The 15,884-nt window shown below is 42.3% G+C and overlaps 1 protein-coding gene across 1 annotated transcript; it reads right to left on the bottom strand.

The window, feature by feature from the left end:
• Positions 1 to 2,063: 2,063 nt before the first annotated feature.
• Positions 2,064 to 13,202, bottom strand: lipib (lipase, member Ib; the record flags this gene model as incomplete). Its single annotated transcript, XM_083995352.1, has 10 exons — positions 2,064 to 2,148; positions 2,826 to 2,999; positions 3,532 to 3,640; positions 4,118 to 4,207; positions 5,140 to 5,307; positions 5,398 to 5,487; positions 5,620 to 5,721; positions 6,424 to 6,532; positions 6,826 to 7,220; positions 13,151 to 13,202. 10 exons carry the CDS (start codon positions 13,200 to 13,202, stop codon positions 2,064 to 2,066), a joined length of 1,374 nt encoding a protein of 457 aa, XP_083851478.1.
• Positions 13,203 to 15,884: the final 2,682 nt, after the last annotated feature.

The following is a 15,884-nucleotide window of genomic DNA, read 5'->3' as shown; positions in this document are numbered from 1 at the left end:
ACACATGAGCAGACATCACAGGCTGCTCAGGAAATGTTACTGTTCAAATAAAAATATTTGTGATTTGGATTTTGTCTTGAGTGTTGTTGGTCTTTTAAAGGTGACCTGGTTTGGGCAGACTGACCTGATCACTTACGGGAATATTTTACAACAAATGTTTAAAGGTTTTTTCACAGCAGAGGGTTTGACGTTGAAGGATCTCTGTGGCTCTTACTGGAAAAAAGCTGATCAAGATATTTAATTGCAGTTGTTTCACAGTTAAGAGTCAAATTCACTATTCACTCCATTTACCACAACCAACCAATTGAATTTTTCTTATGCTGCGAAAACACTTTGAGCTCTTTTTGGTCACAGACTGAACTCATTTCCAATCATGACCCTGTCTTAAAATGTGAAGTTGATACATAACAAATTTGATCAAGCATGTTGTGAAATCAATATTTATTTCAAACATTGGATGGAAATTCATCATAAAAAACAACAGTTTTGTGTGTCAACATTGACATAATGTATCTTGTATTGGCTGCTCAGTTATTTCTTACACAAGTGTTGCTGGTGTCAGTCCTCTGGTGAACAGCCTTGTTTTCACTTTGTACAACAACACACACGATACACAGCTACTGCAGCCAAACGGCGCGTGTGTTCATATATATTAATGTGGACAAACGTCATGGCAGCATCAGTGATACAGCAGCAGCTCTCAGCCTGGAGGTTGCACCCCCCCCCCCTCCCCCCATCCCCCTCACAGGGTAGATTAATGTTTGTAGCATGAAACACCTGCAGAGGGTCGCAAAGCAAAAAGCTTGAGAACAGCTTGGTATAAGGCACAGAGAGGAGATAATCAATGTGATGAATCCAATCAGTTCAGATTTCTGTCTCAGGGTATACATTAAAGGGATAGTTCAACATTTTTGGCAAATTCGCCCACTGCCATAATCCCTATACGGATCTCAAAACAACACGCACCGACAATTAAATGTAATGAACCAACTCCAATGGGCAAATTTGCCAAAATGTTGAACTATCCCTTTAAGAAAAAGTACAACAATAAAAATAAGCTTATCATTTTCACATTGAGTAATTATTATAAAGACCCAACAGTCACTGCATACAGTAAAGACCCAGTGTTTCCTATGGGCTGACTATTTATTTACCTCGTTATTATACATTTTGATATTATAATCTTTTTTATTTTATTATTTATTTTCTTTTTTTATGCTTTCTGTTTTTGTATTCAGGAATTAGAAAAATTAGGTGGTAAGATAAAGAGTTCTGTTTTTAACTTCTGACATTTTTGTCAAACAGTTATTCTGTCATATAAAGTTCTGTTCTTTATTCATTTATTTTATTTAACTGAATTTTTTTGATTTATTTATTTTTATAAAGTGACTTTGGGTTATTTGAAAGGTGCTGTATAAATTGAAGTTATTATATAAAGGGACCAGCCAAATGAATTCTATGTTCGGATTACAGGGTAAAATATGATGTATGATATGTTTTATGTCTCTAATTTTACTACGTACATGTTAGTATTTAACCCTGAGTCATACTTTAACAGGATTAGAAAGCTGTGACGTAATCTGATTTAACTACGTTTTGTGTGTTCCAGTCTGAATGTGTGAGGTGTGCAGCAGCACTGTGTGTCTGTCTGACTACAGTTACAGGTTTGTGGAGATCCATCAGCAGGACTGATCTCACCGTGACGTAAGTCTCCTGCAGCAGCTCTCTCCTTTATCTCACAACAAACCTTGGTGCTGCGTTTCCTGACCTCACAGTTCGTCATCAGTCGCTCTTTATTAACTTTGCAAAATTCCCGTCAGCACTAGCAGAGATGTGGCTTCAATCATACGTAAGAAGAATATCCTGACTTTCCAGTAAGCAGCAGTTATCCACAGCTTGTTTGCCAGTGACGAGGCTGCAGCTCGTCCTGTGGGGCCCCCGGGGGTCCACCCGCAGCCGGGACACCCCTGTAGCATCCAGAGGGCGTCTGTGTCTGCTTCAGCAGGGCTGGGGGTGAGTTCAGATGTGTTTCCATAGAACAAGTAGTCTGTCTGTGCAGAGGGTCAGAGGTGGGAGTCACAGGGCAAAGGACGAAACGCCACCTCCATGTTCTCCTCCACGATGATGTCGAAGCGGCACATCACAGGCCTGAAGGAGAAGAGAAGTACATCAATGCCATATAGAGCTGCTCACATTTACCAGTCAGCTGACCAGAAATTAATCTGTGACTTTTTTTTTAACATCATTTGAACTTTGAGCTTCTCCTTTCAACTGTGTTGTTTTTTTCCAATTACCTGATCATCTAAATTAACCAATACCTTGCTCTATATACACACATAGGCTGGAGTTCTTATAGCATATATGTAAAAATAATCTTGTTAAGATTCATTCATCTTTACATCATTTGGTCAAACATTGAAAAAACTTCAAAACTAGTCAAAAAATAACCCAATTCTGCCAACAAATAACTTTTTGACAAATAAACAAGAGAATATATTTTCAAAAAGTGCTAAAAGTCAGCTGCCTTGTGTCACTATGGTGACTGTACATCCCAGTCATTGTACTGCAGTTGCAAAATCTTTTGATTGTTTCCAAAATAGGCACAAGCGTGTTTCTCAGTGACACAAATGAAACAGTAAAGTTTAAGTTTAGATACACCTGGTTGTAAAACATTAGAGAAATTATCAGTGTTATTTCCTGTTACTATGAGATGGGAATGTGTTAACTAAAGCAGTGAGATGATACAGAACCAATAATCTATAATATGACAGTATAAACCCAGTGCAGCAGTGAACAGCAGCCTGGGAGGAGGAGGTAGGACTGACCTCTCAGGCTGGCCCAGAGGCGTGAGGCGTATCCGCAGCAGTCTGATTTTGTAGCGAGGGCCGATCACGTTGCCGGTGTTGATGCGCAGGGAGATCTTCTGGATGGGCTGCAGGTCGTCGTCGAACTGGGCCAGCAGGCGGGTGGAGGTGTACTGCTCCATCCGGAAGCGCTTACTGCCAGGGAAGAGGAGGAGAGTTGAGGAAATAGGAGAGGTAATGCTTTGACCTGCAGACTGAAGCTTGGTAAACGAGGCCTGAGGATGAGAGCCAATATCTGGGTGTGGACCACTAGAGGGTGATGTTTGGAAGCTCAGAGCTGCTGTAGTTGTAGTTATCTCCATTTCATCCTATTATCTTGAAACAACTAGTTCATTATCTCCTCATCAATGGATGAATTTAATTGTTCTCATAATAACAGATGATCTGATTTCATCAGAAGACAAGTAGGTTATAATTTCTCATCTCCATGTAAAATTTATATGTTTTTGCTTTTAATTCCATAATCAGAATTGCAGCTTTATAAGCAGCTGTGACTGAGAGTAAATATGAAGAACAAAGATCAAAGGTTGGTAAAACAATGTGGGATTAGATCAACAATATCTCATTTGTCCATTGTGTAATTTCTTTTGCAGCTTTTTGTTTTATCCAGATGTGTGTGATGTCTCATTGTGACAGGTGGTGTGAGGCGTTTGAGTGACGGACTCACTGGTCTATTCGAGCCTCTGTGAAGCTTCTGCCGCTGTGCAGCCGGATGTAGAAGACCCCCCAGCGGAGGTACTGGTTCCAGGTCACCATGTCCACTCTGTAGCTCAGCTCTGCCACACACAGGACACACAACATTACTCTTATTTTCCACTTGAAAACTGTTCTATAAACTAACAGAACACCTGAGGGACTGAGTCATTCTGACTGAACTGAAGCTGATGGAAGCTGGAAGAGACTGAAATAACTGAAATGATCTCATTTTATTTAATGAGTTCTTCATTTAATTTGCATAATCAGGACTGGGAGCTAGTCTCATTCACTATTTATTCAAGGTTTATATTAAAGGGTTCTCTGATTTTACTACTAATGAGTAATTTCTAAATATAATTCAGAAGATGATTAGGCTACATGTTTGTATGCAAAAATCTTCATCTTTAAATGAATGTATCAGAGCAAAAATCGCAAAAAATATAAATCTAATTAGACTGCACTGACCCTTTAACTTTATATGGAGCAGAAGACAACTGCTGTCACTGGATCTAAATGTTTGACCATGTTACACTTTGACATGTGTGTGCTGGACTCACTCCTGTAGGGCAGCATAGGCGTGGTGCTGAAGAAGACTTTGGTCTGTCCCAGTCTCAGCAGAGTGTCTTTCCATTGGCTGAGATCATAACCTGCAGGTGAGATCACACAGGTGATCAGTCATCAGTCGTCGTGGCAATAGCTCAGTCTCAGTGTGTGTTTTATTTATTTGGACCTTTTGGTTGTAAACTAGATAAAAAAGTTTCCATTCTAAGGATCCAAGGTTGTGACTGATCAAAATGTCTGAAGAACAGTAACCTGTCGATTTTTGGCTTGTGGATAATAATGGTGTCAGGCTCTACATCTGCATAAGCTGTAGGTCTGACTGTTTGTTTATTAAAGAGATAGTTCAACATTTTGGCAAACTGACCCATTGCCATAATCCTTATAGTCTCAGGAGTAGGTTTGTTACCTTTAATTTGTTGGTGCAAGCTATTTTTAGAACGGCGTGAGCTGCTCAGAGCTATGCTACAGAGGCTAATGGGATTTCTTGGTTTTCCTCATCAAATACACAATCTAACAACTCCAAAACGCTCTGGTGGACAAGTTGTGACCTGCACATTCACCACACTATGAGATGATAACAGAACGTTTATAGAGGTAAATTCATGCAAAACCACTGATGCACGTTGCCATCGGGGGCAGTTTTTCCACAAGCAGTCTCTGTATTTGCCTCGAAAACACCTCTGTCTTGTAGCGTTCTGTTATTATCTCATAGCGTGGTGAATGTGCAGGTCACAACTTGTCCACCAGAGCGTTTTGGAGTTGTTGGATTGTGTATTTGATGAGTTTGATGAGGGAAACCAAGAAATTCCATTAGCCTCCGTAGCGTAGCTCTGAGCAGCTCACGGCTCTGCTCCGCCGTTCTAAAAATAGCTTGCACCGACAATTAAAGGTGACGAACCTACTTCAAAGACTATAAGGATTATGGCAATGGGCCAATTTGGCAAAATGTTGAACTATCCCTTTAATCTGGACAGTGATGCTACATGTGTTGAGGATGTGTTCGGATGCAGCCGCCTACCGAGCACAGGGCAGGAGGCAGGTTTGAAGGCCTCACAGTGCAGACACTTCCCATCGATGAAGTCGCTGTAGGAGGAGCAGGGGTAACCGGTGAGGCTGCAGGTTCTGTTCAGAGCACACAGGTACAGAAACACCGAGCGCTGGTGGTCGCACACAAAGTAAGATTTACCTGAGGGAGAGAAGGATGGTGCTGTAATTGAGTGTGTCTGGGTGTCGATGTGTTTTCTCTCTCTGCATGCATTCGTATGTGTGTGTTTACCTGCAAAGATGGTTTTCGGGCACCCTGGTTGGTCAGCTCCACCGTTGGCGTAGAAGTCGATATGACCGTGAGCTCCTATCAGTCCAAAAGCTGCACGCAGAAAAACACAGAGCACACAGATTCAGCTCTGAGAATGAAACTGGCCACAGTCACCTTGAAGTTGAAGGTTGATTTAGATTTTTGTCGATCTGTGGTCAGTGAGGTTGAGTTTCAGATGCTCACAGTTCATGTCGGTGTGCAGTACGTCCACAAACATGGCGTCTGAGGGGTCCAGCCTCTCCTCTGGTCCAGCACTGGTGAACATGGGCCCTGCTGGGTCCAGACCTGTGGAGAGGGAGGGACAGGGAGTCTGATGAGGCATTTATAAAACACTAACCTCATGTTTGATGTCAATTAATAACAGTGTTGGTTTGGTTTAAAGCAGAAGTAAGCGGAATATTTGTGTTAATATAAGTCTTAAATAGTTCTATCTTCCGACAGCAATCACTTACATAGAGTGTTTGGTCTGAAACACGGGTCTGTCAGTCACTCTGCTCTGCTGTGGAGAAAACTTTCCTTGTATCCTACAACCTTTATCCAATGAGGAGAGAGAACGGCATAAAGGGGCAGTCCTCTCTGTGTGTGCAGCCAAGGGATGCGCGTGAATGTGGTGACGTAGGGACGAGGGCGGGGACTGCTAACTCCATCGGCTGACAGGAAGTTAGCCAAAACGACCGGATCGCTTACTTCTGCTTTAATTACACCTTAGCTGTGAGTAGCTCTAAAATTCACATTAAAGCCACTGGCACAAATATCTATGTAGGTGTTTTATTTAGATTTATGAACAATAATTATTATAAAACACAAAGATTCTTTAAAAAGTTGAAGAAAACATTAAAGGAAGATGCAAGAAATAGAAAAATTAAGAAGATAAAAAGATAAAAAACATTGAAGAGAGGAAACTACAAAATCTCTCAAGTGTTTTCACATAAATCTCTCAACTTGCTTTGTTTGCTTCACTGGTAAATTCCTCCTGTTTCTTCTCACCTGTGATTCGTCCGATCTTCCCCTTCAGGTTTGCGCCGACAAATCCAGCCAGGTGAGCTCCCAGACTGACGCCGATGAGGTGAACTGAACTGAGAGCAGCTCCTTCCTCCTGCAGAAGCACAACATTCAAAACTCTACGTCACAATCCAGGTACTCTACTCTCACATTTCAAGGTGTCCATATTGCTATCACACTCTTGGTTATAATTCATAACTTCAAGCAAAAATAAGGAGGAGAAATAAAATAAAACTCCCTGGCTTGAGAACATGAGAAAACCAACTCTCAACCAACTCCCTGTGAAAACATCTGTCTCTGTAGCTGCCAGATGCTTCACTGTCTTAGGTAAATGTGCTGCAACATGAAAACTGAGGCATAAAGAGTCTGTAAAGCTCTGAGCCTCACCTCCATGGTCATGATGAAGCCGGTCAGGTTGTGAGCTGCCTCCTTGGTGTAGGTGACGGCGGTGAAGTAGTTGAGGTTGGCCGCGCCCTTGTTCCAGTCCACCACGATGACGTTCATGTCCTCCTGCTCGGCCAGCAGGTGGACTATGTGGTCGATCCAGATGGGCGGGGCTCCGGTGGGCCGGTAGCCGTGGATGACGAAGGCGGTGGGGCGCGACAGGTTGAAGAGGGGCTGCGAGGAGAGGTGGTGGTGGTTGATCTCGCGGCCGCAGTCCAGGTTGGAGCGGGTGTAGAGCAGCAGCCGCACATACAGGCTGGTTCCGATGAAGCAGTGGGACAGGTTGAGGTCGGTGAAGTTGTCGCAGTACTCGCCCTCGCCGCTCACCTCCTCCTGGCCTGGAGGCACAAAACAGGCCACAGCTGAGGCTCATGGGAAAGGAATGATTTGGAATTATGTTGGACAAAATTGTATTTTGACCTCATAGTGGTGCGAGAGGAGATGTCAGGACATGATTTGAGTCTTTCATAGAGGAATCATAACAATCTGCTCAGACTTTCACTTAAACATGTTGAGAGGATGAAACTTCCAGATTTACTTTGTGAAAGTTTTTTTTTTTTTTTTTTTTTTTTTTTTAAAGTATATTTTTTTTGGCTTTTTTTGCTTTTTATTTGATAGTGATGACAGTAGAGATAGACAGGAAATGGGGAGGCAGAGAGAGGGGGAATGACACGCAGGAAAGGTCTGCCCGATGCGGGATTCGAACCGGGGACGCCTGCGGCGAGGACTGTAGCCTCTACATGGGACGGCCGCTCTACCCACTGCGCCACGCACCGCCCCTTACTTTGTGAAAGTTGAGTGAACTTTGACCCCTTATATATGTCCTATAGTTTATCTTTTCTCATCTATGTCTCTTGAATACCTTTCTACTTTCCACTTAACTCAAACAAAATAGAATCAAACAATACAGCAGGGCACAAAGCACAAATTAAAAATTAAAAAAACACAAACGAGTCAGATAGGATGAGGTCAAAGGTCACTGAAGCATTAGCAGGATGAGGAGTTTAATTATCAAAGACAGATTGAAATTCAGAGGCTGCTGAGAATTAATTGTTGGAAGATTACAGGTTCATTATTTCATAATCAAGTTTCTTGGTTTCATGAGAAAATATGTGTATTTGTTTTGACTATTTAGGCAATTTAATCTGAAAAAAGGTATCATGTTACTCTGAAAAGACCAACACAACTCCTGACAGATGAACTGCATTTTTCTTTCTTAAAGGGATAGTTCAACATTTTGGCAAATTCCTGTATTGCCATAATGCCTATACTTATAGCAGTGGGTACTTTAATTATTTGTGCGTGTTGTTTTGAGATCCACGGTGCAGAGACGTGAGCTGCTCAGTGACACAATGTAGGTGAATGGTACAGGTCCCTTGTCCCTCATCAAACTCATCAAATACACAATCCAACAATTCTAAAATGCTCTTGTTGTCAAGTTGTGACCTGCACATTCACCACGCTATGAGATAATCATGTATATAATTATGTAACATTACGACACAAATACTCAAATGTAGTTCCGGCTGCATTTGCCTCAAAAAAACAACAACTCTGTCTCATAACGTTCTGTTATTATCTCATAGCGTGGTGAATGTGCAGGTCACAACTTGTCCATGAGAGCGTGTTGGAGTTGTTGGATTGTGTATTTGATGAGTTTGATGAGGGACAGGGGACCTGTACCGTTCACCTCCATTGTGTTCACTGAGCAGCTCACGTCTCTGCACCGTGGATCTCAAAACCACATGCATCGATAATTAAAGGTAATGAACCTACAGCTACGACTATAGGGATTATAGCAATAGGCGAATTTGCCAAAATGTTGAACTATCCCTTTAAATTCAGACAATCATATAAGACTGGATTCAATTTTAGGTCTAATTTGAACTTTACCATTAAACAGAATCTTATCAGCCAAGGGACATTACACAACCTCAAGTACCAACAAGTCCAGATTCATGAGACCAGGCCACGTTACGTTTTGGTTTTAGAGTAAAACCTACTGGGGCTGTTATGTTTAAATCCAGGAGATCAGCACATTCAGAAATACTCAGACCAGCTCATCTAAAAACAGTCAAAGCCTCTGATCATATTTTTACCACAGTCACATGTCGGAAGTGAACGTTACCTGACCTGGATCTGCAGGAGTTTATGCACTGCTGCCACACGATTGGCTCATTAGATAACTGCATGAATGAGCTGGTGCACAGGTATGAGGTGGTAATTAAGTCCTTCATGAATGTTATGTAAATCTTTTTCTGCAAAATTCTCAAAAATTTAAATTATTAAGAGAAGTTCCCTGATTCTAACAAAAGCAACCAGAGTTTGACCAAAATCAATATTTAAAAAACACCTTTGTCATGGTCTTTGCTGAAATGTTTGCTCTCTGTACAATCTGACCTCTGCACAGAGGTCAAAGGTTACTGACGGTAAATGCTGGGATCAATTCTTTGTCTGGCTTCCCGCTCTCAGAGTTGGTCTACTTTGACCTCTTTAGCTGTGAAGTGAGGATTAAGCAGGTATCCAGGATAACTGAGAGTCTCCTAGCCTATTTAAAGTGTCCTCAGCCTGCACGCTCCGCTGTCCCATTCAGATGGTATTATCACCAGCCTGATATGGACACTAATGTTTCTGTTTGGAGGCCAGATTCTCATCTGAGCTCAGCTCTTTGGACTCAACAGTCAGTCTGGTACAGCTGTGTCTGGAACAGTATTCTGAACTGACTTATGAGATGATTTGAGAACTTTTACAAGGCTGGAGATATTAAAGTGTCAGGTAAAAATAGACTGAAAAGGAAAAGCTTTGTGCAGAGAGATACTGGTTGTATAAGACTCCTGGACATAGTTTATATAGAGCCAATGAGGAAAGGAGAAGGAGAGTTGAGGATTATTCAGAATCTGAACCGTCGACACACCAACTAATGTCACACAGTCTCTGTTAGGCCTGTTCAGACACACTACAACATCTACTCCTTCTGTAGAACAGCAGCGTCTGTCCACTCATCTCTAATGTTCTCCACTTCCATCCACCACATCGCAGAGTTTCGAGCTCTGACTGGATGGTTCTTGCCTCATTCTTTGCTGTTGACTTTCTAAAGTTGCACTTTTTTTTTGTTCTTCATTCTTAAAGTCCCCCTAAAGAGGCATTTTAAAATTAAAAAAAAAAGCTCAGCTATGACTATTTTTTGATTAAAATTGTTTTCCCACAAAAAAGTTGTTAAAAAAAAAACTCTCAAAGAGGCTAAAAACACGTCTACTATTTCTCCCTCATTGAAAAATCCAGATTCTATGAATATACATGAGTATGCAAATGCATCGTGACTTGCGCCCACCCACCGCCACCGGGTTGCTCAGTGGCGGCGGTGCGCGACAGCAGGGTTAGGGGAGGTGGAGGGCCGATGTCAAAACATGAGTCTCGCACTGAGTTTTAAACCACATGACATTAGGGATGGACATTTTGAATAATTTTCTAACCGAGTATCCTAACCTTGTCGTAACCGGGTAACCGAATACTGTAATAAAAAATAAAATGACGTCATGTCAGAGCGCAGCCGTTGCATAAATGCACTCTGTCCGTCAGACAGTCCGCATTACTGACACACAGCGTCGTCAGACAAAATATCAGGTGGATAATAAGAGTAGAGACTGGAGTTTAAGATGCACATATGGGGCAGATGTGCATCTTTATGTCTGGAAATAAATACGCTGCATGCGCTCTGAGCGCTGAGCGCAGCGCATTTATGCCGCAGCTGCCTCGGAGGAGAAAACTTTTTTTTCTTTTTTTAAAATCATTAGCGGTGCTTATTTATTAGTCTGATAAATAATCTACTGATTATTGTAAAAGGTTTGAAAGTCCGAGGCTCGATCCAAAAACACTTTTACACAGCAGAAAATCACGTTGCTTGATCCGAAACTGTTTAACACTACAAAAAGCCATGACATGATAATGTAGTTTGATCCGACACTAGACTGCGCTCTAATGTGCCGTTTTTTTAATCCTAGGTTAACCGGATAATAAATTCATAACCGGATAGCAGATTGCCTACTCAGGTACCCGGGTACTCGGGTAACCGTGCACATCCCTACATGACATCACCCACTGATACTGTTGTTGAACATCTAGCTGTATAAGTAGATGTGAAGTGTCACATCACAGTGAACAACAAATGAGATGCAAAAAAAAATCAACGGAATTGGTTGCTAGGGATTCTGGCGTATTAAACCTGACTGAGTGCTGAAAAAACTTTTTCAGACTCTGGCTTTGAAACAGCATTTTCAAATCTAAAATGCTCAGTTGTGGCTGCATTAGCGACTTTGCTGTTGAAATGTCTTGGGGATCATCCCTATTTTCCCCGGGTCCTATGTTCCCCACTTTGTATGTTCCCCACTTTTCCCCAAAAGGGTCCTATGTTCCCCGCTGTGTCCGGACCGGGGAACATAGGACCCTTTTTTAGAAAAAGGATCCGATGTTCCCTGCTTTTCCCCAAAAGGACCCGGGGAACATGCAATTTTTGTGTTGAAATGGAGTTGTGAATGACTTGGCATATTTTTGCCTATTTTTGAGTGAGAAGTTGAGTTGTGACTTTGAGTGAGAAGTGTAATTGTCCCATTGGTTGGGTTTAGGCAATTAAGAAAGGAGTTGGTTAAGTTTAGTAAAAAGACCAGGTAGAGGCTAGACAGGCCAGATAGATAGAGAGAGTCCAGATAAGTAGAGAGAGTCCATCGACCAGCAACAGCGGGGAACATAGGACCCTTTTTTTGAAAAAAGGTCCTATGTTCCCCGCCGGTAACAGTGGGGAACATAGGTCCCTTTTTCAGAAAAAGGGTCCTATGTTCCCCAGTATGTATTGCGACAGGGGAACATAGGACCCTTTTTGGGAAAAACGGGGAACATAGGACCCTTTTTGAAAAAGAGGGTCCTATCCCGATCTGGTTCATAGGACCAGGGGAACATAGTAACACTCCCAATGTCTTGTAGCAGAACCCAAACACTACATTGACATGTTAATCATTTTTAAAAGTCAATTTTTGGTTTAGGGGACTTTAACCTTTTGGACCGATGATGTAACATTCAAAATTCAATGCATCAAGTTTACCACCTCACCCAATTTTTGTTCATTTTATTCTGTCATTTCCACTGTCTTTTTAAAGCAACATTGCAGAGTTTCAGCTCAGTGCTTCCACCATCTGGTTGAGAAGCGCTATCGTCTGGGGGGAAAAACGAAACTTAACGAAAACGAAACTTATCAGCCAGCGCATCCAGCGTTTATTCACACTAATAAACGACAGTATTTCCCACGTTTGCAAGGAGACTGTGTGGTCGGGGGAGGGGGTGGGGGGGTGTTTCGTACCCGTGCAGGGAAGTTACATAGTGCAGTTTCAGCCGACGCGACCCGGCTCAGGCTGCAGCGGCAGCACCATTCATCCTTAACCATTTTTCTACCATTACAATGAGTCTGGAAACATTATTTTAAGGCCGAAAAACTCTGCAATGTTACTTTAACGCACCACAGTAAATGTCCATAAAACCCTCCATGCTGTGTCTTAATGCTAAGCTAAGCTATGCTAAGCATCTCCTGGCTCTAGCTCAGTGCTTCACACACATGTATGCGTGTGTGGCCTCCATCTCCTCATCTGACTCTTAGCAACAAAGCAAACGGTTAGCATTTAGCATCAGTGCTTGCTGGCTGCAGCCGGTAGCGATCCCCGCTCTGCAATTAGTACACACAGGTACTACACTGCCCTCAATAGGATCAGACTGCTATAAAAAAACACCTCATCCCGTCAACACCCGCCCAACCTCCAACACAAGAGGTGATTACAGCTGTCAGTCAAACAAGGAGGGCGGAGCTAAAGGGTGGAAATGCCCCTGATCCAGCCTCACATTAGTCAACCATGAATTAAAAGATGACTGACCAACAGACTGTGTGTGGGTCTGACCATCTGTATATTTACTTTTACACGACCAGACAGAAACAGAAACAGGCTTTTCCATTTTTAACTTCATCCTGAGGCAGATGGGAGGTGACTTCATATAAGCTGTTCCTCCCTACACTTCACTAAGCTGTTGTCTGTCTGCAGCTACACACAAATTGAAGTTTGTAGGTATTTAGAGTTTGACACGAGTTATTCTTATCTCAGTTTCTGACCGGGTCGATCCCTCCTCAAAGGTAAGTCTGGAACTCTATGCAGGTTTAAGATTTCACATCCAAACTGTCCAGAAGATGGATTTCATGCGCTAAAGTCATAATCATTGGTGTTTTTCTTACCTTTGCAGAGCACGAGAAGTCCCAACAGACCCAGCAGTCTGCAAGGCAGCATCCTTCCTCCAAGCACAGGGACAACGAGGAATGACAGAGGTAAAGAGGCAGACTGAGAGAAGGAGCTCTGACTGCAGACTGGAGGGGGTGACTGAAGGAGGGAGGATTGTTGTGAGGGAGAGAGGGAGGGAGGGAGGGAGGAGGAAGGAGGGGAGGTGGCATCACTATCAGTAAGGATCAGAAGGATGGGGAGGTGGAGACTGATAAAGAGAAAGAAGAGTAAACAAAAACAAGAAGCAGGGGGTAGTGACTAAAAATGAGGAAATCTGGATGAGTGCAGAAAAACCAAATGATGTCACTTTCTGTCTAATATTCAACATTTAAAAAGTAAAGAACAATAATTAAATGTTACCCAAACTAATATAAGTAACACATTTCAAGTTTGTTAAATTACCTACAAAGTTAATGAAAGTCTCTTTGTGTAGAAGTAAATTGATGTCATATTTGTGAGGCCACAATGTGATTTCAAAGTGAAAACAATATGTGCATACAAGCAACATGCAAAAGGTTATTCAAAACTCAAGGTATAAAAGATACAAAAAGATCAAATACAATTAAAAACCAAAGAGAAGAAATGGGTTTTAAGTTGCTTCTTCTGGCAGACTATTACAGGACAAAGTTCTGAGATATATGGAGAGACAAGACCGTGAAGAGATTTATAGACACTCAAAAGGATTTTGAAATGTATCTTAAAGTGAACAGGGAGCCAGTGTAGTGATGCAAGGATAGGAGTGAGGTGGTCTAGCTTCTTTGATTTTGTTATAACTATTAATAATTGGGCAGCAGCGTTAGTTGTAGACCTTATGGCTGAGAGATGCCTGAGTAGATGGGGTTTGACTCCTTTGAAATCATTCTGAGCTGAAAGAAACTAGACCTGACATCTGAATTCACATGTCTGTTAAAGGGATAGTTCACCCCAAATTGAAATTGCACTCATTATCTACTCACCCTCATGTCGACTAAGGGCTGGGAGAAGTTTCTGAGCTATCCGTGGCTTCTCTGAGTTACAGGGGGTCTCAGCGTAGCAGTGCGTGTCAATATAACGGTTGCAAATGGATACCAACTGTCTTCGTAACAAAAAGACACCAAAAAACATCCAAATACCTCCATGCTGCTCGTATGTAATGTCCGTCTTGTATTGAAGCCCCGTAATGCGAAATTGCCCTGAAAAAAATTAAATAAGTAAATTTTTCAAGCTTGTTTATAGCGGAAGCTTCTCGAAGCTCCTCTTCCCAGTTCGTCCAAATATGACGAGGAGCTTTGAGAAGCTTCCGCTACAAAACAAGTTTGAAAAATTGACTCGCATTTCGGGGCTTCAATACAAGACGGACATTACATACGAGCAGCATGCAACCCTTATATTGACATGCACTGCTACGCCGAGACCCCCTGTAACTCAGAGAAGCCACGGAGGACTCTGAAACTTCTTCCAGCCCTTAGTCGACACGAGGGTGAGTAGATAATGAGTGAAATTTCAATCTTGGGTGAACTATCGCTTTAAAACGTGTCAAATAAAACAAAAAACTGTCAAATAAAACACCCAGGTTATTTGCATGTGGTCTGATGTAGGCGGAGATGTGACTGAGGTTCTGGGCAGTAGGAGCAGTACGATGTGGGAGGGGGCCAAAGAGTATGACGTCTGTTCTGTCCTCATGAAGGAAATTGTGAGCCGACCAGTCATTGATGTTTTGGAAACAAGGGGGGAGGTAGACCTGCGTGTCATCAGAGTAACAGTGGACGACGATGTTGTGAGTTTGGATAATTTTCCCAATGGAAGCATGTACATAGAGAAATGAAGTGGACCTAGAACTGAACCTTGTGGGACCCCACATGTAATGTTTGCAAGTGTAGATTAGGAGCCACCTACGGATACAATGAACTGTCTATTTGAGTTGTATGAACAGAGCCAATCAATGTTAGAACCGGAAATGCAGACCCAGTGTGACAGACGATCAAGGAGAACTGTGTGGTCGTAAAAACCGCAGCACAGAGGAGGTCGTTAGTCACGCCTAATGTCCCATTTGAGTGACTTTATATGCAAAGACTAATTCATTTTCAGGAAACAAGAATGGCTCATCAGTAAAAACTATTTGTATGTGCTTAAAATGTAAAATGTTTTGTAGCGTGTCATGAACTGATTGATCCTCTGACCGGTTTATTAATCAGTGTGAGAGGCTGGGATGTTGGACTCTTCCGTCAGCCCCTGAACACATTGTGCATCATTAGCACACTGTTATCTAATACAAGAGGTGGTGTCTGAGGGGGTGCGTGGCTGGGGTTTGAATCCAACTCGCTGTCCTTTGCTGCAAGTCGTCCCCCTCTCCTCTGATTTCCTGTCACTCTCTAGCTGTCCCTGTCACAATAAAGCCCCAAAAAGTCAAAAAATATCTTTAAAACAGCACTAGTTCATGTACTGCATCTTAAGTCTCTGCTGAAGGGCCCTTAAAAATAATGTTGTATAACACAACACAAAACAGAGTGCAGTGGAAAACTACAAGACAAGGATGAAAATCTAAAACCTGGTAGGTGGCCATCAACCCAGCTGCTCCTCATCACTGCTTAGTGAGGTTAAAGCATGATTGTGGGTAATCTGTGCCATCAAAAGTTGAAGCCGTACCAGCGATATATATTAATAGCTCCACAGTCTCTGACCACAGCGCACCCAGCCCATCCTACCCTGTAC

This window comes from Trachurus trachurus (genome assembly GCF_905171665.1).
Source record: "Trachurus trachurus genome assembly, chromosome: 20".
NCBI classification, from domain to species: domain Eukaryota; kingdom Metazoa; phylum Chordata; class Actinopteri; order Carangiformes; family Carangidae; genus Trachurus; species Trachurus trachurus.
The sequence above is the reverse complement of the archived record's forward strand: the minus strand, read 5'-3'. Positions and strand labels throughout refer to the sequence as shown.